Source organism: Rousettus aegyptiacus, unplaced genomic scaffold (assembly GCF_014176215.1).
Source record: "Rousettus aegyptiacus isolate mRouAeg1 unplaced genomic scaffold, mRouAeg1.p scaffold_m13_p_12, whole genome shotgun sequence".
NCBI lineage: Eukaryota > Metazoa > Chordata > Mammalia > Chiroptera > Pteropodidae > Rousettus > Rousettus aegyptiacus.
The window spans coordinates 20,170,397-20,192,956 of NW_023416287.1; the positions used below are offsets into that span (position 1 = coordinate 20,170,397).

The following is a 22,560-nucleotide window of genomic DNA, read 5'->3' on the forward strand; positions in this document are numbered from 1 at the left end:
CTCGGGAAAATGGAATACCATGGAATTCTCAGAACAGTAATAATGAATGAATCTACAGGCATCGATGTGAATATACCTCATTGACATAATGACCAAAAAAAAGCAAATCGTAGCAATGAGATTCCATTTATATAAAAGTAAAAAGTTATGGGAAACTAAAACTATGTTTCATTTAGAGATATATACATACATGGGAAAACGATAAAGAAAAGCAAGGAAACGATAAACCACCAAATCCAAGACAATGGTTCCCTCAGGAGGAGAGGGACACAAAGAGCTTGTAAAGATATGGATCCTGATCTATTTCTTAACATGGGGGGTTAATGTGGGTGTTAGTTTTACTTTTTTTAATAACTTGCACATATGTGATAGTTATTCTTACTATGAATTCAATACATAATTTTTTTTAACTTGAAAAATGATGATTATTCATTCAATTTGATTCGACAAATGTTTACTGGGCGCAAAATATCATGGAGCTATTGGGAATGCAAAACCAAGAGAGATAATATCCCCCATTATCTTTTTTGATAGAACAAAAAGATTTAAAAGAGAAAAGAAAGGACACAAGGAAGGGTACAGTACCTTGATTTTGGCACCCAGCATCTCGGTGGCATCCTTCTCCCGCCGCAGGTCCTCCATCTTTTTCTCCTTCTCTTTCAGCAGCCTCATCTTCTCCTCTGCAACCAAGCTGTGGTCCTCTACAATAGCCCGCTTCTCAATCTCTAGTTTTTCTTGCTGTTCCCGCCAGTAATCATCCTTATCATCCCCTTCCTCCTCGCCCTCTTCTCCCTCCTCCTCCTCCTCTTCCCCACCTCCACCACTGCCACCACCTTCCCTCCGCTTCTCTCGCCTCTTCCTCCTGCCAATGGACCGTTTTTCCAGCTGGGCCTTGAGCCGAGCAATCTCTTCCTGGAATTCTCGAAGGAGGGCATCCTTAGGGTCTTCGTTGACCCTTGGCTTGTTCTTAATGTTCTTGGCACGGTTGGCATATCTTAGAGTGGTCAGAGTCTCTTCTACATTGTAAGAGGCAGGCCCCACGTTGGCCACCATCACAGTTTTAGCATTGCCACCGAGAGAATCTTGGAGAAGCCTGGTAAGCTTTGAGTCCCGATATGGAATGTGAGTGCTTTTACCATCGACCAAGGCAGAGATGACATTACCTAAGGCTGAAAGGGACAGGTTGATCTTGGTCGCTTCCTTCAATCTTTCCCCTTGTGCACCGGTCTTGGCTTGCCGTTCACTGCCAGCAAGATCTACGAGGTTCAATTTCCCTACACGGATATGGTTTTCTCCATCGAGGCCCACCTCACTGCACTCAATGGTGATAACAAAAATCGCATGAGAACGCGAACTGTGCTCGTTCATGTTGGTAGCACCAACAGAACGGTTCTGGTTCCCCACGTTCATCACGTGCTCTATTTCCTTCACGCTCTTGGTGACGAAGGAAGACAGGTCTTTTACATACACTCCAGTGTCAGGCCTCTCTTTGAGCTCAAGCCTTTTGGTCTGATCCTTTGAGAGCAGATCTCGGATCTCCTCCTGGTAGATCTCTAAGTAAGAAGCCCTGACCAGGTACTGTTGATTCTGGGATCGAGAGATGTGGGTGAAGATGTGATCAAACGAGTTAGGGATAACCCCTCTTTTTTCAGGGTCACCACGGACTCCTTCCATTGTGTAGGTTTTCCCAGTCCCAGTTTGTCCATAAGCAAAAATCGTCCCATTGAAACCCTGCAGGACCGAGTCCACAAGCGGTCGGAACGTCTCATCATAGAGTTCAAACTGTTTGGCGTTCCAGTCGTAGACTGCATCAAAGGTGAAGGTCTTGGGCATTTCATGGGCCACTCCTCTCGGGTTCTTCACTGACACCTGCCCCAGCTTCACGTCCACGTCTACCACCTTGTCATAAGCAGCAGCCTTTTCCTTGCCATTCATGGGCCGACAGCGAACCACCACCCTGACTGACTCTGAGCTTTTTAACTTTGACATGATGAACTCTGACGGGATCAATCTTGAGAACTACGAATCCAAATTGTCTCAGAATGCTAAGGTCCTAGAAAAAAAAAGCAAAGGTAAATAAAGGCAGTACAGTTGTCACTAGGGGATGTTCAACAGCAGCTGATACAACCAAGTCACCTTCACCTTGCTAACCTTCTGATGACTACATTTAATAATGTTACTACACTGGATATTTCCTCATGGGATCTTAATCAGCTTCAGTGGGAAAAATAAAAAAATCTAGTCCACCAATAGTGTTAACTAGCTTGTCCTCTCTTCAACTAACATTTTATCTTATAATACAGGTTGAGGCAGGTAGAACTCTTTTAAAAGCCTAGGTAATCTTATATCCTGTTGAACTCCTACAATCTCTGCGTAGAGCAAAATTTAAAATACACAGATTGTTGACCTAGCAGTTGTATTTCTAAGAATTTATCCTACACATACAAAGATATTCTTTGTGGCAACATTTGTGGGAGCAATAGACTGAGGATGACTCCAATTTCCATCAAGAGGGAGACGATTAAATAAATTAAAAATATTAATATATGTAGTGGAATCCTATACTAAAAAGTTACTAAAAAGAATGAGCTGATCTAAATGTAGTCCTATACCAAGATATGTTGTTAGTGAAAAAAGCAGATGAAAAACAGTGTGTATGGTATAGTTTACACGGTGTGTAAGACGGGGAACATATGCAAATTTATGTTTGATATAAATACAATATTATTAGAAGTATATATGTAAAAGTGGTAATAGTAGCAGTGTCAGCAGGGGAACTATGGACCTAGGGGACTCAGAGGTCTACAGAGAGAAAAAAAACTTTCCACTGTACGCTTATTTGTACTCTTTGAATTTCATATCTTGTGCTTAATCATACTTCTCTGTTCTAAAGTCATAAACTACAGCTTGTGCAAAATATATTCGAATAAAAGAGGATGTGATATAATGCATTACAGGGAAAGCACTTACCCAATCGATAAGTTTAATATAATTTGAATGCAAATAAAAAAATAGGTGTTAAAAATTTTTAAGTAAAAAATAAGAGAGAGACCTTCATTCGGTGCCAGTAAACTCAAGCAGCAGAAGAGAGGGTGATTAAATGAGTCATTTGGGAAGAAGTAGGAACAGAGCAGATCAAATAGGTACGTTATAAAGGACCTCAAACTCCTGAAAACCTCGGTACAGAGTTTTGTCTTTGTTTTTGTTTTTTAAAATAGGTAACTCATACCATTCTTGATTCAAAGGCCCTTTGGTGATAGGTCTTTCCACCTTACCTGTGGTCCAGCCACCTATTTCTCTGCCCACAAGGCAAGTGTTATTAGATTTTTAATCTTCCTGAACTGGTTTATGCATAACAAATATGTATTCATACATCCTCCCTTTTCAACAAGCATAGTATGTTTTATACAGTAATACAGTGTCCTGCAGCTTGCTTTTTCTCACTCAACCACATATCTTAGAGTTTGTTCTGTCAGTAAATGGAGAACTATATCGTTCTTTATACAGTAGCTAAATATTCAACTGTATGGAAGCATCATAATTATTTAACCACTACCCTAGCACTTAAGCTGTTTCTGATATTTTACCATGAAAAACACAGGACCACATCCTTTCATGTGCGGGAAAGTATATCTATAAGGATTAATTTCTAGAAGTGCAATTGCTGGATCACTGGACATGTGCATTTGTAATTTAACAGATACTTAGAACAATGATAACTATATTCTTTTTCATTGTGAGAATGACCTATTCCCTCTCAAAGGATCAGACCAAAGGGAGGGAGAATGTGAAGCAGTGATGGGCCATTCAGGCATACAGATTAATAAAGACAAAGAGTCAATATGTCACTTCTGATATTTCATAAAATAATTGTTCTGCTTCTAAGCACATGGAAACATGAAAAATTACTTTTATCCTTCTAGTTGTTATATGTAATAAAATATTGTTGTCTAGAATGAAGACCTGGAAGACCTCTTACCCTCTTTGAACTCTTTTTCTGCAAACTCTGTAAAATGGGAATCATTCTTCTTCCTTTTGATGACTGTAAGACTAACAGGCACTTACAGAGATAAGAGTGCTTTGCAAACTAATATAAAGCTGGATTAAAATTAATACAGATTCATCCAAATGACCCTTGTCAAATGACCCTTATCAAAGGGTCATTCCAGAGATTACCAGTGAGACCTAATTTTAGGCATTAAGCATCACTAGACTAACATTTTCTCTTGTTCCGTTGGTAGTTATCATCCTAAAAAAAAAATCAGATTAAATTGAGATCCAAAGACCTAATCGATGTTCAAATTAGAAGTAAATTTCAGTTCTAAAAAAAAAAAAAAAACCTATGTAAAAGGCAGCCCTTCATTCATTACCTTCTTGATGCTATTGGAATTTTGCCAGATGAAAGAAAGAACCAGATGTTAGAATGGCCAGTGTGTTTATTGTGTCTCTTTTTCTTTTCCAGGGGAAAAGCCCCTTGGCTACAGCTGTGGCTGATCCCTTGCCTATCTCTCCCTCCACTTCAACAGAGGCCTACGAATACTGTCTAGTTGCCAAGCTCAAACCCCAGCCCCAAAGCCTCCTTTAGGGATGCCTCTGCTGCAGTGCAAAGGACAGTTAGACATGATGCTAGACTTGGAAGAGTAAGAGAAACCTAAGAGGTGAGTGGGGAAGGGTCAATTCTTCTGCATTACATATGCCTGAAGAGGCAGAGCTGTCCAGATTCCACCTATCAAAACAATGTGACCCCAGGACCATTAAAAAAAAAGCCTACAGCAGGCTGCCTTTGATGTTCAGCTGCATCTGTTATAGTCCCATACATTTTTTGAGCTTTCTGAAATAATAAAAACAAAGAAATGATAATGACCTACGATAACCTTAAAAATCTTTTAAAAAGAATTCCCAAAGCCTGAGTCTCCATAATTAAATCTTGACTCAGAACACAGAACACCATTTCTTTTCTGAACTCACCGAGCTCAACTGAACTAGTCATGTTTTATTGATGTATTATTTCAGGAAGATGAACTAATTTAATTTCCTGCCACCAGGGCTTAAAATCTTGCTCTGGGTCCTCCTCAAAGGAGAGGGTTTTCTTGGAAGGATGCCCTGATACTCTTTCTTTATTTTATTACTTTCCTTATTCTTCTAGCCAGTCTAATTACAGTGATAAATCTTTAAAGCAACTCACAGCATTGCCAGGAAAGATGGAACCATAGGTCAGCAGCTCATCACCTTCATCCTGAATATTTTTGCTACAACTTGTCTTTCTGATGTTAACAAGTACCGTTTTAATGGCTACTACACGTGAAAAATTGAGTTTTACCCCAATGTTATCTCTTTTGTCTGCTAAGGAAATCAACTGAACATTTCTCAGGGCAGCCACATTCTTCCAGATTGTTCTCTAACTTTTCCATATTTGGATTCACGAACCCTCACCTTTGCTAGTTCTCACAGAGTCTTACCTCAAATTCTAGAACTAGGTGTAGAGTGACTTTACAATGACTATTGGCTTCCTATAGAGATTCTAGGACAGAGGTCAAAAACTGGTCACAGACTCCCAGAAGTATTTTATGCGGCTCATCTATTGTTAAAAAGAGAAAATAAACCCCTCAGCAATTCCACTTTTACACATATGTATGTCTTGGTAAAAAAAAAAAAAACAAAAAAACAACTTTGCAAATGTGCACAAAGAAACATGGATAAGGATGCTTCCTGCAACTTTGCTAAAACAGTAGAAAAACTAGAAACAACTTAAACATCCATTTATAAGGAAATTGAAAAATCAAATATGGTATATTCATATTGTAGACAGTATACTATTCAGTAGTTAAAAGGAATAAATTAGAGCAGGGGTCAGTAAATTACAGTTTACAGGGCAAATCTGGCCCACAGCCTGTTTTTGTAAATAAAGTTTTATTGAAACGCAGCCATACCCCCTTTGTTTACATATTATCTATGGCTGCACTAGCTATAAAATAGAGTAGTTGCAGGAAACACAGCATGACTCACAAAACCTAAAATATTTACTACCTGATCTTTTATAGAAAAAGTCTGCCAACCCTGAATTAGTTATATATATTTACATGGATAAATAAACAAGTTGAGTAAAAAAGTAAGCTGCAGAATGATAATTATGATTATAAACATAAAACAATATAGTACTCATGGATTTGTATTTATATATATAAATATAAAAAATGAAATAGGTTATACAACAATTTATGTGATAGTGGCTCCCCAAACTGGGTAGAGTGAAATGTGAAAATAGGACTAAAAATGGGAAGGGTATTTCAATCTTATCTATAATATTTTATCATTTCTTTTCACACACATACAAAAATAGGAATGAGGCTTGAAGCAAATAAGAGAAAATGTTAACATCTGTCAATTCTGAGTTTCTTATATTATTCTCTGAATGTTTAAAATTTCTCAAAAATAAAAAGCCCACCAATTTCACACTTAAAAAAAATTTGTTTGTCTGGAAAAATGGGAATATCTGACAGCTCCTGGCCTGCGCCCCAAGTGGCAGCAATGGGAGCTGAGCAAAGGCTGCCTCTGGTGGACCCAGCCTCTCCAAAGCTCCCCACCCCCTACTCCCTACTGTCTCCCACCCGGCATGCTTTGCTCATTTATATTTCTTGCCTGGCTCCTGCAGATTCTCTGTCTATGACCAAATTCACGTACACATGATCTGATTAAGATAGGCCCGCCATACCAGTCCATCTTTTTAAATGACATTTACTAAGGCTCTGCAATGACATGGAAAATGCTTATCATAAATGAAAAAGCAGTTTATGAAATTGAATGCATGCAATCACAATATAAAAATAAGACACACATCAAAACATCAATGGTAGTCCACTTTGGGTGATGGGACTACAGGTGATTTTCCCCGCTTCTTCAACACATCTGTATTTTCCTAATTTTCTTTAATGAACATGTGCTATCTTTAAATGGGAAAAAATAAAGGCCTGGCAAGAAACAGCACAAACAGCCATGCAAAGAGGAGCAATCTGTGGGCACACAGAGTGCATACTAATGCATCTTTAATCGATGCATTCCAACGCAATGTCCTTTAAGATCAGACCAGGCAACCACCTGCCAACTGCCTAGCCTGGAGTTCAAGGACTCAAGTGTCTGAAAGGCAGCCAGAGCCATAGATCACATGGGCCATCAGAAAAGCACTGCAACACTGGGGCAACAAGATAATGAACTCCCTATAACCAGCCCAAACCAACTCCCTGTGCAGGTTTCTCTCAGGGGAAATGGCTATTTCTACTCTGCATTCGCCTCATCACCAGCAACACTAGTCTCTTTTACAATGGTTGCTAACTGTTTTGAAGTATCGGAACTCCTGGTTTGCAATCCCTTGGACCACATAAAGACACCAGGTGCAACAGGATGGCCAGTTATCACAATGGGAGTTAACACAATTTTCAAAACAAAATTATTCATCTCCTGTTCACAAATAACATCACTGCCCTGCAGAAATTTGAAAGGACATATTTGTGTTCTATATTTGCTTCTAAATGCACAAAATACATTTGGAGGAACATACAGAGCCAGATAGGCCTGTAGGGAGAAGAACTGGGAGGCTGAGAGCCAAGAGGAAAAAGGAGACTTTTCACTGTATACCCTTTCATATCTCTTGAGTTTTGAATCATGTGAATATATTACTTTGTCAGAAAAAATAAAATTAAGAGAAAAAAGTTTTGTGAAATTAAGTAAACTAGTACCCAGATGTTAAAACTCATTATTTTCCTCTTCTCATCTATACATTTTTACTGACCACCATGTATATAAGGTAATATAAAATGTTTTCATGGATGAACAAAGAGTCTTAGGAGTAAAACTACTTGTCTCAACTTTATGGTGAAGCTTCATAAAAGAACTTCTGTCAGACCTACAGCAATGAAATCTTTAACTTTCTAATGTAAGTATAGCATGTCATGTAGCCTTACCTCTAAAAGGTACTCAGAGCAAAGATGCCAAAGTAATAGACTAATAAAATATACTGTTTTTATTATGGGCACTGTATGTAAACATAAGGTCATCTTTTTGTAAGCCAAAAAGTTGTGTGAAATGTCTACAAACTTTCAAACTGTCCCTTACAGTACATACAAGAGCCACAGCATCTCAAACCAGCACAAATTATTTGAGGGCAGTTGAGCAATTAATACTAGAACACTAAAGTATAAACCTGAAATGTCATACTCCCTTGGAACAGTAACTCCATTTCTTGTAGTTATTTTAAGGACGTCGTTGAATAACTGAATACATATGTAAGATGTATGTACATATCTATGTTTACTCACACCTCTAACCACATAAATACTAATGGATAGGGGATTGGTTAGATTACAACACATCTCTACATCAGGAAATTATGCAGTCATTAAGAATAGCAATATACTTCTAGGTATTTACATATGGGAAGATGTTCATGACATTTTGTTGAGGGGCAGGGGGTAAGCAGGTTACCAAACCGGAGAATTAGTACAATGAGATTTGTTTACATGTGTAGAGAAAGATGTGGGGAGACAGAGTAAAGTCAGGGTTAAAACATGAGCTTTAGTGTTCAGCAGGTCAGGGTTTAAATTTTTGTTCTGCCACATAGCTATAAATTTTTGTGAAAGTCACCTAAGTCGCAGTTTCTTCAATAAAATGGGATTAATAATAACACCTACCTTAAAGACCTGTTCTAAGAACTAAAAAAGCTAATAAATGTTAAATGCTTATAGTCTAGCACAAGATGTGTAATAAAAACTCAGGAAATGAAAGCAATATTGATTTCTGGGGGTGAGCTTACAAGTGATTTTTTGGCTTTCTCTGGACTTTTTAATAGGTGCATGTATTTTCTTTCTCATAATCAAGCAGGGGGGATCACAATAAAGCCATTTTTCCTTTGGGGAAAAATATCTAGCACCTTGATTTCAGCTTAAGTGTCTTAAGAAGACAGGCTACTTATCTGGAAGGAAACCCAGAAAGGTCACAGACAAGAAACATGAACAAATAAATGCCTGCCATGAATTCAAACTATCATTGCTCACTTCCTGGCATTTGATGACCAAAACAGGCAAAGAAAGCATTTATCGAAGAGAAAAAAATATGGAAAGAAATCCTTTTTTGTATCCAATTGTGAATCATTCATAGAATACATTCATAAAAAAATATATTCAAGCCTAGAGGACACTTCTCATTCAGCATCAATAAAGGTCTGGGACTTTCTTGTATTCAATAGTCACAACTCACAGCATGTCAAGAGCTTAATGTGTGTTCCTCTTCTAATCTTCAAAATCACCTTACGAGGAATAGGTATTAGCCCTATTTTAAAAATAAGGAAGTGAGGCTCAGAGAAATTAATTTGCCCAAGGTCACACAGCAATTAAGTGAAACATGAGGACTCAAAACCGGGTTAGCGTTATTTAAAAACCCACACATAAACTTATTTTAAAAACATGTATGTATGTGTGTATATGTACACACACACACACACACACACACAAACACACACACACGTATCAATACATGCACAGATTAAAACAATTCAAGCTATGTGGGTGAGTATATGGTGAACAAGTGAATCTTCAAGTGAATCTTCCCCCTAGCCCTGGGAGAAACTCAATGCATAGGAGAGCATTAATGTATCTGTTGCTTCCCCACACCCTCCCCCCCTTTTTTTCTAAATCAAGTGGAAGTATATTATGCATCATTCTCCATCTCACTTTATAGATCTTGGAGACAACTCCACTCCCCTTTAAAATAGCTGCCCAGATGCCACGGTATGGTTGTCTTATAATGTATTTAATTAGTCCCCTGCTGCGGGACCTCCTTTTGCTATTGTAAACAATGCTGCAGTGAACACCCTGAACATATACCTTTAGCTACAGGAGGGAGTAATTAGTGGGATCTATTTCTAGACATGTAAATGCTATGCATCTTTTTGACAGAAGGCACTGCCATCTTACTCCCTCCCCAGGCTGTTCCATTTATTCTCCCACCAACAGTATCCCCCGTTGTCCACATGCCCCTGACATACAGAGCTCATGCTCCGACCCACCACAAAGCTAGGAAGTTGGAATAGCCTTCCTGCCAGGGACTTTGAAAGAAATGAAGTCGTTTCTTTGCTAAAAATGTACACTCTGATGTAAGAGATTTAATCAACCAAATATAACATTTGGCCCATCATTGGGGCCCTTTTTTGGATCTTGATTCAAACAAACCAACTGTTAAAAAATGTATGAGACAAGCAAGGAAATTTGAACACTAGGTATTAGATGGCATTAAGGAATTATTACTTTTTTAGATATGAAAGTGGTATTTTTAAAAGAAGTTTCTTTTGAGATAAACACGAAAGTATTTTCAGATAAAGTTACAGCTGTCTGGATCAACATAATCAGGGGTGGAAGTGGGTGCATGGGAGATTACAGGCAAAACAGAATTATTATGTGCTGATAACTGCTGGAGCAGGGTAATGGGTTCATGGTCCATTACTATTCTACTTTTATGTACGCTTAAGATTTTCCATAATGAAATAAAAATTGCCCTCTGACCAACAGCTTTTTTTTAACTTTTGAAAATCTTGATTATAGTTAAACCACATAACATAAAATGTACCCTTAACCATTTTTAAGTGTACAGTTCAGTAGTCCTAACTACCTCCATGTTGTTGCATAAACGATATCTAGAACTTTTACATCTTGCCAAACTGAATCTCTATACCTATCCAACAATTCCGCATTCCCCCACCCACCCCAGGCTCTAAAACCACCATTCTACCTCAAGGTTCACTCATGTTATGACATGTGACAAGATCTCCTCTTTTAAGAATAAATAATATCCCATTGTAAGTATGTACTACATTTTCTTCTTTTTTCTTTTCTTTTCTTTTCTTTTTGTATACATTTTCCTTATCCATTGATCTACCCATGACATTTGGCTACTTTCCACCTGTTGGCTATTATGAATTATGCTATAGTGAGCATGTGTGTGTGTAATGACTTTTCATTTAAATCAGACTGCCATTCAGCCAGGCAGAGAGCCACAGCAAAATCTCTATTTAAAAGAGGGAGGTGGCCTGCAATAACAAAAAAAGAGATTCAGACACACCTGGGATTGAAACCCAGTCCTACCATTCCTAGTTCCGGTACTCCAGGCAAGTTCCTTCACCCCTCTGAGCATATTTCCTCGTCTGTAAATGGGAATACCAATAATACTCTTGCTCCTTGGGGCAGTGTAAGGATCAGAAAAAAAGCATTACAGTGCTTAACCTACAGGAGGTGCTTCTGCCCTGACTTGATTTAAAGGAGAAAAAAATCTCAGACTTGGAGAGGGAAGTAACACGGCACACTGAGTTAATAAGTGGCAAAATAAGCAGAAATCAGGTCTACCTGGCTCCAAAGTTCATGGTCTTTTTTCCACACCAGCCTGGTCTAAATGTCAATCATCGGAATGTCTCTTCTCAATTTTTGCCATATCCACGTACCACCTGTACTATTATTTACTTGGTTTTTCTTGAAAGCTACTTTCTTTTAATATAAGTTTATTTTATTTCGCTATCATGAATGGAAAATCAGTGTCACTTGTTGCAAATAGAAAAAAAATCTCTAAGGTAATTAAGGAAAAAAAATATGTAAGGATATATAACAATGTTACTAAATTCTAGTTAGAACTATAGCTTAGCGGTCCCCATCTTTTTGGCACCAGGGACAGGTGCTCCTATGAGAATCTAACAATGCTTGATGATCTGAGGTAGAGCTGAAGTGGTGATGTTAGCGTTGGGGAGTGGCTGCAAATATAGATGAAGCTTCACTGGCTTGCCCATCACTCACCTCCTAACAGGCCTGGTTGGGGACCCCTTCTGTAGCTTACCTAAGGTCTGAGACCTGGTCGCTTCTGGTTAGAAAATAAAGTTAGCAAGTGTTATGAAACTAAACAAATATTCTCCTTGACATAGAAGAACCAGAAGAGTTTAAAAGGGAATAACTCTCATCTGGTCATTTAAGATAATTCAGGATGTTGTGCCTGAGTGTCACCTAAAATCTTCTCCTGTTCACCAGGTTTAGCTCTGCAGATTCTAAGCCCAACCAGATCCCCTAAATCAGGATCCCATTTTATCAAGATCCTTGGTGATTTGTGTACATGTTAATGTTGGAGAAGCTCTGCTACATATGACACCTCTATCGTAAACAGTTCCCAAAGCTAATCAAGCAGAATTTCCTACAAATCACAGGATTTATCTCAGTACCACAATGAACTAAATGCTTTTTAAAAATCCCTCTCCAAATGTTCCCTGTCAACGTTCACTGTCCAATTCCATAATGATATGTTTGCCCTCACAGTTCATACAGTGCCGAAAACCAAGAATGTACATATGGTACTTCTGGTTAATGTCACCAACAGTGTGTTCAGAGGATGAAAGATTTAAATGCTAAAGGCCAGGGTACCCACTCATAGAGAATTCTGTAAGCAAAAAGAAAAACAGATTAAGGAAAAGCAGCAAAGGCTGAGAAAAAATATTAAAAGATATTTTGTGATATGTGAATTCTATCTCAATAAAGCTGTTTGTTTTTAAAGTTACTTTTAGAGGATCCTAATCAAATTTTAAGAAAAATGTAAGTTCTCCTTTACAACTTTTTAAAATTCTAATTTTTCCCAAACCATTTATTTAAAGTTGTTCTCTTAAGATACTCAGAGAAAAGCAAAGATGTTCATTATAGCAATCTGTGATTATTAAAAAGCGGGAAATAAAGGCCCAATGCTAGAGAAAATTACTAATTCATTATTACTAAACATGGAAACATGTTTATGAAATGTTAACTGAACATTTTCAAATGCAAAATGGGAGATATACTTTGAGTACATTTATCTAAAAATATATCTGCAAATAAATAAACTGGCATTTAATATATAGATAGATAGAGATGGATATAGAGATAGATATATAGATAAATATCTGCAAGTGCTCAAGTAAGCTGAAATTGAGTTAGGGTACCATTTTCACAGGTAATCTGTCCCCACCAAACTGTAATAATGTCTACCTTTCAACTTCATTTAGACATTGCCTTATTCAAAACAATTAAGGAGGCTGCCTTTCTAATTTAAAAAGTTTAACAATTAAAGGATCTTGTTTAAAGAAATCATCAGAAATGCAGACAAAGGTTTATGTGAAGATAATTATCTAGATGTTCTCTGTAGCATTATTTATAACATTCAAATAGTGAAACTAACCTAAATGAGGAGCTCGCCCCAGGCCCTGCCCCTACTCTGTCCGTCCTGCAGGCTCCAACCCCGTGACTAGTCTGGGCTCATCAAAGCAAGGATTTACAAAAGGTGCAGGTTTGGGCTGATCTGAAGACTGATACTTAGTGAACTTTAAAACAGGAGCTGGAAATATAATAGTGAACAAAATATTTGGTTCCTGCTGTCACAGAACTTAAAGTTTAGTGAGGAAGATAAAACCAAATGAGCAAGTAATAAATATCTATTTGAGATGAGGTGGTTTCAGCCCGGCTGTTTCCTTCCTTTAGCCCTTATAATCTGGACCACTGCTACTTCCATATTTTCATACATTACTGCCATAACCTTCCACCATGTTGACCCTATTTTGCCTTATATCAGGCAGAGTAAACAACAGATGACAAAAGACAGAGTTGTGAAAGGGTCTGTGCTACATACGGAATATTCAGGAGAGACACAAACATATCTGCCTACATGACTGACACTGATGGTACAGTAGCTCCAGAAAAATACTTGTTTGGGACAATGTTAAGTTTTGCCGCCGTTTTATGCATTGCTACCATTTATGTTCGTCGTTACAAGCAAGTTCATGCTCTGAATCCTGATGGGAGTTGTATCACCAGATTAAACAAGGCCGGGCTTGTACTTGGATTCCTGAGTGGTTTAGGACATTCTACTGTGGCAAACTTCCAGAAAACAACCTTTGTTATTGTACATGTATGTGGAGTTGTGCTCACTTTTGGTGTGGGCTCATTATACATGTTTGTTTAGACCATCCTTTCCTACCAGACTCAGCCCAACATGCATGGGAAACAAATCCTCTGGATCAGACTTCTGGTTGTTATCTGGAGTGGAGTAAGTGTACTTAGCATTGCTAACTCATTCATCACTTCTGCACAGTGGCAGTTTTGGCACAGATGCAATACAGAAACTCCACTGGAACCCTGAGGACAAAGGGTATGTGCTTCACATGATCACTACTACAGCAGAATGGTCTAGGTCGTCTTCCTTCTGTTTTTTTTTATTTTTGACTTATATCCATGATTTTCAGAAACTTTCCTTACAGGTGGAAGCCAATTTATACAGATTAACCTTCTATGACCCTGCTCGTTGCTCTATTAACAATGAATGAACACAGTTACTTTCCAGAGATTTATGATGAAAGGATAAAATATTTGTTATGATTATGATTCTCAGGGATTAGGTACATAGTCATAAAAGTTACATATTCTGCTCTGAAATTTTCAACCAATTACTCAAGGCTGACAGTGACACTGATCAATACTAATAATCAGGAGACATGAATTAAGCCATTTGATAAGTTATTTTAAAGGATATCTTCAAGAGCACCACGTAAAAACATTTATGCCTATACTTTTTTATCCCAGAAAATAAAACCAAAGGACCACAAAAAAATAAATAAATAAGAGAAAAAAGAAACTAGCTAAATGACAACAATAAGGGAAATAGGTAAGAACCGCAAAGTAATGAGATAAAAAAATATATTTAGGAATATATTAGTATTTGGAAAGTAAGACGTTTAACGGTAGTTATTTCTGGGTGTTGGGACTGCAGGTGAATCTTACTTAATCTTTTCAGGATTTTCCTCATTTTTCCTCAATGGAAGTTCATGGTTTTTCTAATCAGAAAAAAAAAAAAAAAAACTCTATTAAAAATGCTGGCAATTGAAGAAACAAGGAAGGAAAAACACTATATATTTCTTAGGCTATTATCTGACTCGTTATTGCGAATCTTGCAAAACCAGTAACTTTTTTCCACCAAGAACTATCTTCTTGTGGTCACCTTAAGTTACTTGAGCTGACATTTTCTCTTACATGGATGGAATCTTTTATGATTTACTACCTAGATTTTTTTGCTTAGGTTATCGAAATGTGTTATGAAGTAATGATTACTGTAATCCACGAAGCTGCTAGAGCCTTTGCTATGAGCTTTTAGTTTCTGGTTAACTTATGTCTCCTACAAAAGCCTCAAAGCAAGCCCATCCTGAAACCACTGCTAAAGGTGATATGAAGGACCTCAGAGTGGGTAACAGCACGTCAAGTCTCAACTCCTAATAATCTATTAAAATTTTTACTTCACTTGGACCCACTTCCACTTATACATTATGTTCAAATATGACAACGTGCTGCAAAAATATTGCAAAGTGCTGCAGATATTTTGCCAAAAACTTTAAAAATAAAACCACACCCACCACAACCATCATTGGTGCTCTCTAATGCAAACTATGATTTAAATAAACCAGCATGCTAAAGATAAATCTGCCTGTATGTGAAGAACTCAATGTCTGCAATCAGTGTGACGAAATGAAGAGACACGAAGTGTTCCCACGGCTAACCGAGACTTAAACTCGAACATCCCAAGCTGCAGTGCAGATGTGTGATGCTAAGATGAATTGACTGTAGTAATCTCAGACTGCCGAGAAATATGCTCTAAAAGTCCCACTTGTGAAGGTCTGAGAGAAAGCCCAGCATGAAGTCACCAAGAAAGAAGAAAATATCACCCAACTTTCAGACATGGGTGGAAGAGCCTGGGAGACTTTCCCAAGTCCTTATTTTGCATATAGAGAGATGAAAGCCAGAGAAGCTAGAGTTACTTGCCCCAGGTTACACAGCAAGTGGCAGAATTGCTATTAGAATTCATACCTCCACCCAGATCTCACTGTCTTTACACACCAGAATTTCCTGGAGGGTGTAGACCTTGACCAAGAAATCTTTCTAAGATTCTGGGGAGACAAGGAGATACTGAAAGGAAAATAATCAGCCTGTAGAGCAAAGAGAGAAAACCAAGGCACCATAAAATTGAATCGTTTGCAATTAGTCTGCAGGTAACAGAGGACTTTAGTCACCCTCTTCTCACTTAGTGTAGATATTATCAGCAGAATCAAAAAACAGTTGAGGGCTGAATGACTCAGAAGACAAGCTCACAGTTCCTACCTGCTTCAGCTGTTTCTGCCCTGAATGAGACCACTAAGTGTGAAAGGCAGCCCTCTTACAAACTGGATACCTGTTTGTTGCCTATTAGTCAAGTAACTGACACCCATTATTACGTTAAAATAGCTCAAAGGTATTTCCCCTAATTTCTTCACACATTCTTTGCAGTCTTTTTTTCATAAGCATTTAAAATTAGTTACCCAGGTACAGAAGAAAAAGGTCTTTGACGAGACATTAGGAATGTACTGCCCACCTGGAAAACAGATGAACAAGTGAGTGGCAGAAAGAGCAATGGACTTGGGGTCGGCAGATCTGAGAAAGTTATTTGACCTTTCTGTGCCTCTACTTTCCTTTTCTGGAAAGTGGGAATCGTAACTACTCAAATTACAGGGCTGCTGTGAGGACTAAATGAAAAAAGTATGTGTAAAGTATCTAGAACAGTGTTTGGCTCAATAAACGTTAGCTATTCCTATTACTTTTATTACCGCTATCATTGGCAAGTCCTAGTTTAGCTACTTATTACCAAACGAGTGCATCTCAAGCTTTAACGTGCACAGCAAATTTACCCAAGGGGTCTTGGTAAAAATGCAGACTGGTTTATTAGATCTAGGCTTAGATTGTGCATTTCGAGTAAGCTTCCAGGGGATGTGTGCGCCTCTGTCATCCAGAACACACTTTGAGCAGCGAGGATCTACCTAACCCAGCATCTATGTGATGCTTAATGTTATTGACAAAAATGAATGACCCTCAGCATCGCAATGCTTCATCTGTGAACTGGGGCTAATATACATTCCATATGATCTCAACCGACTGCACATTAGTAAATGAGAATGTGGATGAAAGAGCATTCTAAACTGCAAACAAAGCTATACAAGTGGAGATGGTGGGATTATTCATTTCACTATTTACAATGTTGAATTTACAACACTGTAAAGCCTAAATTTACACATGCAATTATTAGTATAGGTAGAAGCTTGAATTCCCTTACTCCGAAGAGATACTCCATTAAAAAATCCTCTAGGAATTCTTGCAGAATACAACAGCTTTTCAAGAGATTCCCAAATCAAAACCTCTGAAACTTTAGAATGTCATTCAATGGTCAAGGAAAGAATCACTTTGGCATGGAGAGTGTGGCCATTTGAGGCACTGAGAGTGAGCTTCACTAGAGATTTCATTTTCTCTCCCAGAACTGGCTAGCCTCCTTCCAGACTTTGTCAGCCAAGATCTTGAGTTAGGACAGCAATGCCAACAACACAAGACAGATGGACACTGCCCTGGCAAAGCCCACACCTGCCACTCCACAAGCTGGCATAGAGCCAGACTGTGATAAAAGTGGGGTTTATGTCCACCATGCAGGTTTCAGTTAGAAGCACCTGGCTGTAATCTGGGATCTCCTCCCCAGACTATAAGATAGTATATTTATACCTTGCGCCTCTCCTCCAAGGGGTTCAGAGAGAATCACAGCTAATTCTTCCTCACAGGGCACCTTACCAAAAAGTTCTCTCATCATTTTAGAGGCAGATGGCACCACCAACATCCACCTAATTATTCAGGCCAAAAAACCAGGAGTCATCTTGATTCCTTTAGCTCATCTCCCCAACCACCATCCTGCTTGTTCTACTTCCAAAATACATTCTCTTATATACCATCTCTATTGCCACCACACTAAAAGGTCACCATCATTTCTTACCTAGCCTCCAAACTACTCTCCCGGTTTCTATTCTTATGCCCCTTAAAATCCACTGACCACATAGAGGTCAAAGTGATTTTTTAAACAACATAAACACAGATCACATCACATCCCTTTCTTAAAGCTTTTGATGCCTTCCCATTGCTTTTAGAACAAAATCCGTACTCTTTACTCTAGCCTACAAGGCCCTATCGGATCTGAGGCCTCACCTCCAGCTTGACATTGGCCCTCCTTTCCTTTCTTCCCTGACCACTCCCCAGCTCACCTGTTCCAACCACTTCAAGCCTCCTTTCAGCTCCCAGAATTTACCAAGCTTGTTCCCACCTCAGAGACTTTACTCTTGCTGTTCCTTCTGCAACATTTTCAAATGGTTGGGTCCTTTCTGGCAGCAAATCTCAGCAAAAATGTCACTACCTTAGAGAGGCCTTCTCTGGTGATCCAATTTAAGTGGTAGCTCCCCAATCCCTTCAAGAAATTACTCTCTATGGCATCACTATTTTATTGTTTTCACAGTACTTATTCCTATCCACACTATCTTTTTCATTTATTGGTTTATTTTTCTGTTGCTGTCACTAGAATGTAAGTTGCATAAGAGCAAGGATCTCATCTACCTCACTACCATCACATCCCCAGGCCAGAACAGGGCCTGATACATACATGTCAGGTGCTCAGCAAATGCTGAGTGAATGAAACTGAGGCAGTATAGGGGCAAGAGCACTAAACTTGGAGCCCAAAGACCTGGATTCCAATGTGAAATGGGCCATGTCCGATAGTATGGCTTCTCTTACCTCAGGTCCCTCAATAGTAAAATAAGGCCCCCCCCCCCTTTTTCTTTAACTCCTACAGCACCTGGTATTCCTAGATGGTCTCCTATCCAAGTACTAACCAGGTCCAACCCTGATTAGCTTCCGAGATCAGATGCAATTGGGCATATTCAGGATGGCATGGCCGTAGCAAAACGGGGCTCTCAATCTGCACTTTACCTTCCTTGCAGAGTTACTGATAAGAACAAATGAGTGAAGGCACATTTAAGCATCTTTGTTAATCATTAGGCAGCATAAAGAGAGCAGTGTATTATTAACCAGCACAAGAAAAGGCACTTTCTCAGGGACACATATATCAGTGGATGAAAGGGCTTAGCGGAAACTGAGCTTTCTTACCCAGGCACCCGACAGAAGGCTAGGGACACAAAAGAAGAGCTCTGAATCAGCAGCTTTACTCTGCTGTAGGGGCAAACACAAGATATGAATTTATTTAAAGACGTTAAATTATTTCAAATGCTAGTCATTTGCAAACTAAGCTCTAAGGTCAGTGAAGGATAGGGAGATGGGGCTGATCTCCACATCCTCCATTGTTTGGCATATAACGACTGAGTAATCATTTCCTGAACTGGAAGTCAAGCTACCAAACCATGATAGCATCCTAACATCAGCTTTCATTTTTCTCTGAACCCAATCTAGCATAGGATTGCAGGTTCCCATGTATTAACCCCTACAATAATACTGACATTTATGTAATACTGTGACAGCTGTTTTAACCTTGCAGTGTCCCTGAGGTTGACAGACTTGCTATTATCAGCACAAACTTTAATTTATTCATTCACCAACCAAAACAGAACATAAAGTATAGCATTGGTACTATGTTAAGCCTAAATAACAATAGCTAATGTTTACTAAAATGGCCACTTTACCTGTATTAGACTCAAATAAATCCTCACAGTAGCCACACGTGGTAGATACTATTATTATTCCCATTTTACAGATGAGGGGAACTGCAGCACAAAGAAGTAAATTGCTCAGTGGCACAGCATGGAAACGGCAGAGCCAAGATTGGAACCTAGGCAGCCTGATTCCATGCTTTTAAACCAGAAGCACGCCACTAGAATTGCACAAAGGCACTGAAAAGGTCTTCAGATATCATCTAGCCTACTCCTCTCATTTTAAGGAGGAAGGGACTGAGGGACAGAGAATCCCCTCTTAAAAATTCCAGCTCTTTTTGAGGTCCACACTTTGGATGGTATCTATTTAAATGAAGCTTTATATAAAATCTTATTTCCTTGCCACTAGCAGACAAGCCTGTAGCCACAACAGAATAACAAAAGAATACCCCTGTGCCTTGGTAAGAGCTACTGTTAAGAAATCAGAGACATCAGGGTATGGGGAAGAAAATACAGGATTTAACTGGAAATGTGTCCAGCTCCACCACTTTATAAGATTCCTACGCAAGTCATTTACCTTTCTGGGCCTCATTTTCCTCAGCCATGAAATGAAGATAACATCACCACCTACCTGGCAAGTCTATGTGAAGATTAAATGAGGTAATGTACCCGAAAAGTGCTTCTTAATTATATACTTGTAAATGGCTATGATGCTTTAAGCACTTTCCAAAAGACGTTAAGATATCCTTTTTCTTCTGGAAGGGTCAACAAGATCCAAGTAGAAAGTAAGACCATAACTTTAGCCACCTACAAGGACTAGACCTCAGGATTTTGCCCACCAGGGCTACCTGCAGTTCGCACCACTTTCCCTGCACTGAGAAGAATGGAGAAGTAAAACTGACGGTGGGGATTGTCAATAGTGGGAAGAATACCCATATGAACTCACACTCTACACACCTAAATCCAAACTGTCTTAAAGTCATCTGGAAGCCTTGCCCAAACCACCTCCCAAGCCTCATTATAGCTTGTTGAGCACTTAGTATGCGACAAGCTACTTGACTTACTTTGTCTTATTAGATTCCCACAGTGGTTCATTAACCCATTTTAGAGATAAAGAAAAAGCTCAGAGATTAACTTGCCCCAGGCCACGCAATTACTAACTGGATATGCAGCGTCTCAAACGCAGACACTCAGACTCCAAACTGGACTCTTGGCCCTCAGGCTAGGGTGCCCTAAGAATTCTCTCTCTCCCAATTTAAGGAACTTTCAATATACACTCATCATCTTAACCACTGTGAGCAGCAAGTCTTACGACTTCCTTGGACACAGAGATTGACCGAGGCCAGAGAGAGCAAGGGACTTGCCCAAGGTCACACAGTGAGCTGGGGCAAGCGCCGAGGCTCAGACCCCAGGCTTTCGCTTCCTCGCCTCCCTCCCGAGCCAAGTTCCAGACCAAGGCCCTAGACCCCGCAGGGTGGACCCCGACCCCTCGCAGCAGGGTCTGGGGATCTGGCCGCACCTCCGCCCGGGGAAGGAGGGGCGAGGCCGCCCAGACAGCTGGAGGATGCTGGGGAAGCAGGGCAGAGATGCTCCCACTCGCGGAGTAGCGAAGCTGGGCGGCGGCGCCGTGCAGGCCTCCGGGAAGATCCCAGGCGGCTGGAGAGATCCGCCCAGACCCGCTGGCTCCTGGGCCCCTCCCCGACTCACCTGCGGTCAGAGCCAAAAGCGGGCGGCGGTGGCGGCGGCGGGGGCGGCGGCGAATCCTGGGTTCAGCCATTCCCCGCTGCCCCGGATGGGGAGAGACGGCGGCCGCTCACTTCCTTAGCAACCCGGCTCAGCGACCCACTTCCTTAGCAACTCGTGTCAATTTCAATAACTTTATTAGGACACAGAGGACGGGCAGAAAGAGTCTGCCGGGAGGGGCGGGGCCGGCACGGTATTGGCGCCTAGTAGGTGTTCAACACGCTTTGGTCCTGTCACCCATCTAAGAAATGTGAATAGACAGCGACCTGACTTCACTCGCCTGTATCTGGTGCCTCAGTTTCCCCATCTGTAAAATGGAATGCACTGTCATGGTCGCGCCACACGACTTCAGTCCCCTTTGACCTTTCCTAAAGCACTGTCACATCTATCAAAAGACTTGCGTCTCAAACTGCTGCTGAGATAGTTCCCATTTAGACTCCACCGGGTCACTCAAGCCAAAAACTTAGGAATCGTTCTTGACCCCTCCCTCTTCTTCACCCATTCCCCCCCCCCATCCAATCAGTCAGCATATTGTCAGCATATCCTTTGGTCTTTCAAATATTTCTCCTATTTATCTACATTTTTCCATTTTCAGTGCCACCATACCAGGCCAGGCTGGGCTCCCCTCATCTCTAGACTATCTGCTAAATCCACCAATTCTGTGTGGCCTTGGGTAAGTTGCTTTTCCTCTCTGAGCTTCAGTTTCCTCACCCACAAATTGGGCATGACTCCTGATGGATGCCCTCACAGAATTTTTGTGGGGGAGATGATAACATAGTGAAATATAGTGAAAATGTAGGGAAATAGCCATGTGAGAGAACCGAAGATTCTATATGGGAGTTGGGGAGTGCCAGGTAAAGGAGCCAGACAGATATGAGTTTGGATTTCACCTCTGCCACTGATGGCTGTGGGGCCGTGGGCAAGACACTTGCTTTCTCACGGCCAGTGAGTATTTGGCCCTAGGAGCACAGTGTGGTTTCAAAGTTCATGAACTTGAGAGTCAGTCAGACCTGGATTTGAGATCCAGCTCTGCCATTTATCAGCTGTATGTTATCTTTGGTCCTTTTGGATTTTTTCAAGGAGCATCAAAGTAAAGAAATTCAAAGGCACATTCTTGACCAGTAGGAAAATGGGATCAGGGAATAAAATGAAAGAGAATACATGGGTAGGTGAGGGAGACATAATCCACAGGTATAAAGTGGTGGCCTAGGGTAAGGAAACCAAGAGGAAGGCCACAGTGTTGCAGAAATGTTGTAAAAATCAACCTGTGAGAAATCAAGCTG

At 39.9% G+C, this 22,560-nt stretch overlaps 1 protein-coding gene and 2 pseudogenes across 1 annotated transcript in view; 1 reads left to right on the plus strand and 2 right to left on the minus strand.

Annotated features, from left to right (window-relative positions):
• KIF3B (kinesin family member 3B) overlaps window positions 1–21,328 on the minus strand; it is a 45,641-nt gene extending 24,313 nt beyond the window's left edge. Inside the window, exons 1-2 of the mRNA XM_016148818.2 lie at window positions 21,242–21,328; window positions 586–2,053 (exon numbers count right to left, since the gene is read on the minus strand). Of these exons, the coding sequence (XP_016004304.1) occupies window positions 586–1,989 (1,404 nt within the window). The 5' untranslated portion in view covers window positions 1,990–2,053; window positions 21,242–21,328. The remainder of the gene's footprint in view (window positions 1–585; window positions 2,054–21,241) is intronic.
• Window positions 13,490–14,395, plus strand: LOC107512873 (annotated as a pseudogene).
• On the minus strand, window positions 18,715–18,833 carry LOC118610385 (annotated as a pseudogene).
• Window positions 21,329–22,560: the final 1,232 nt, after the last annotated feature.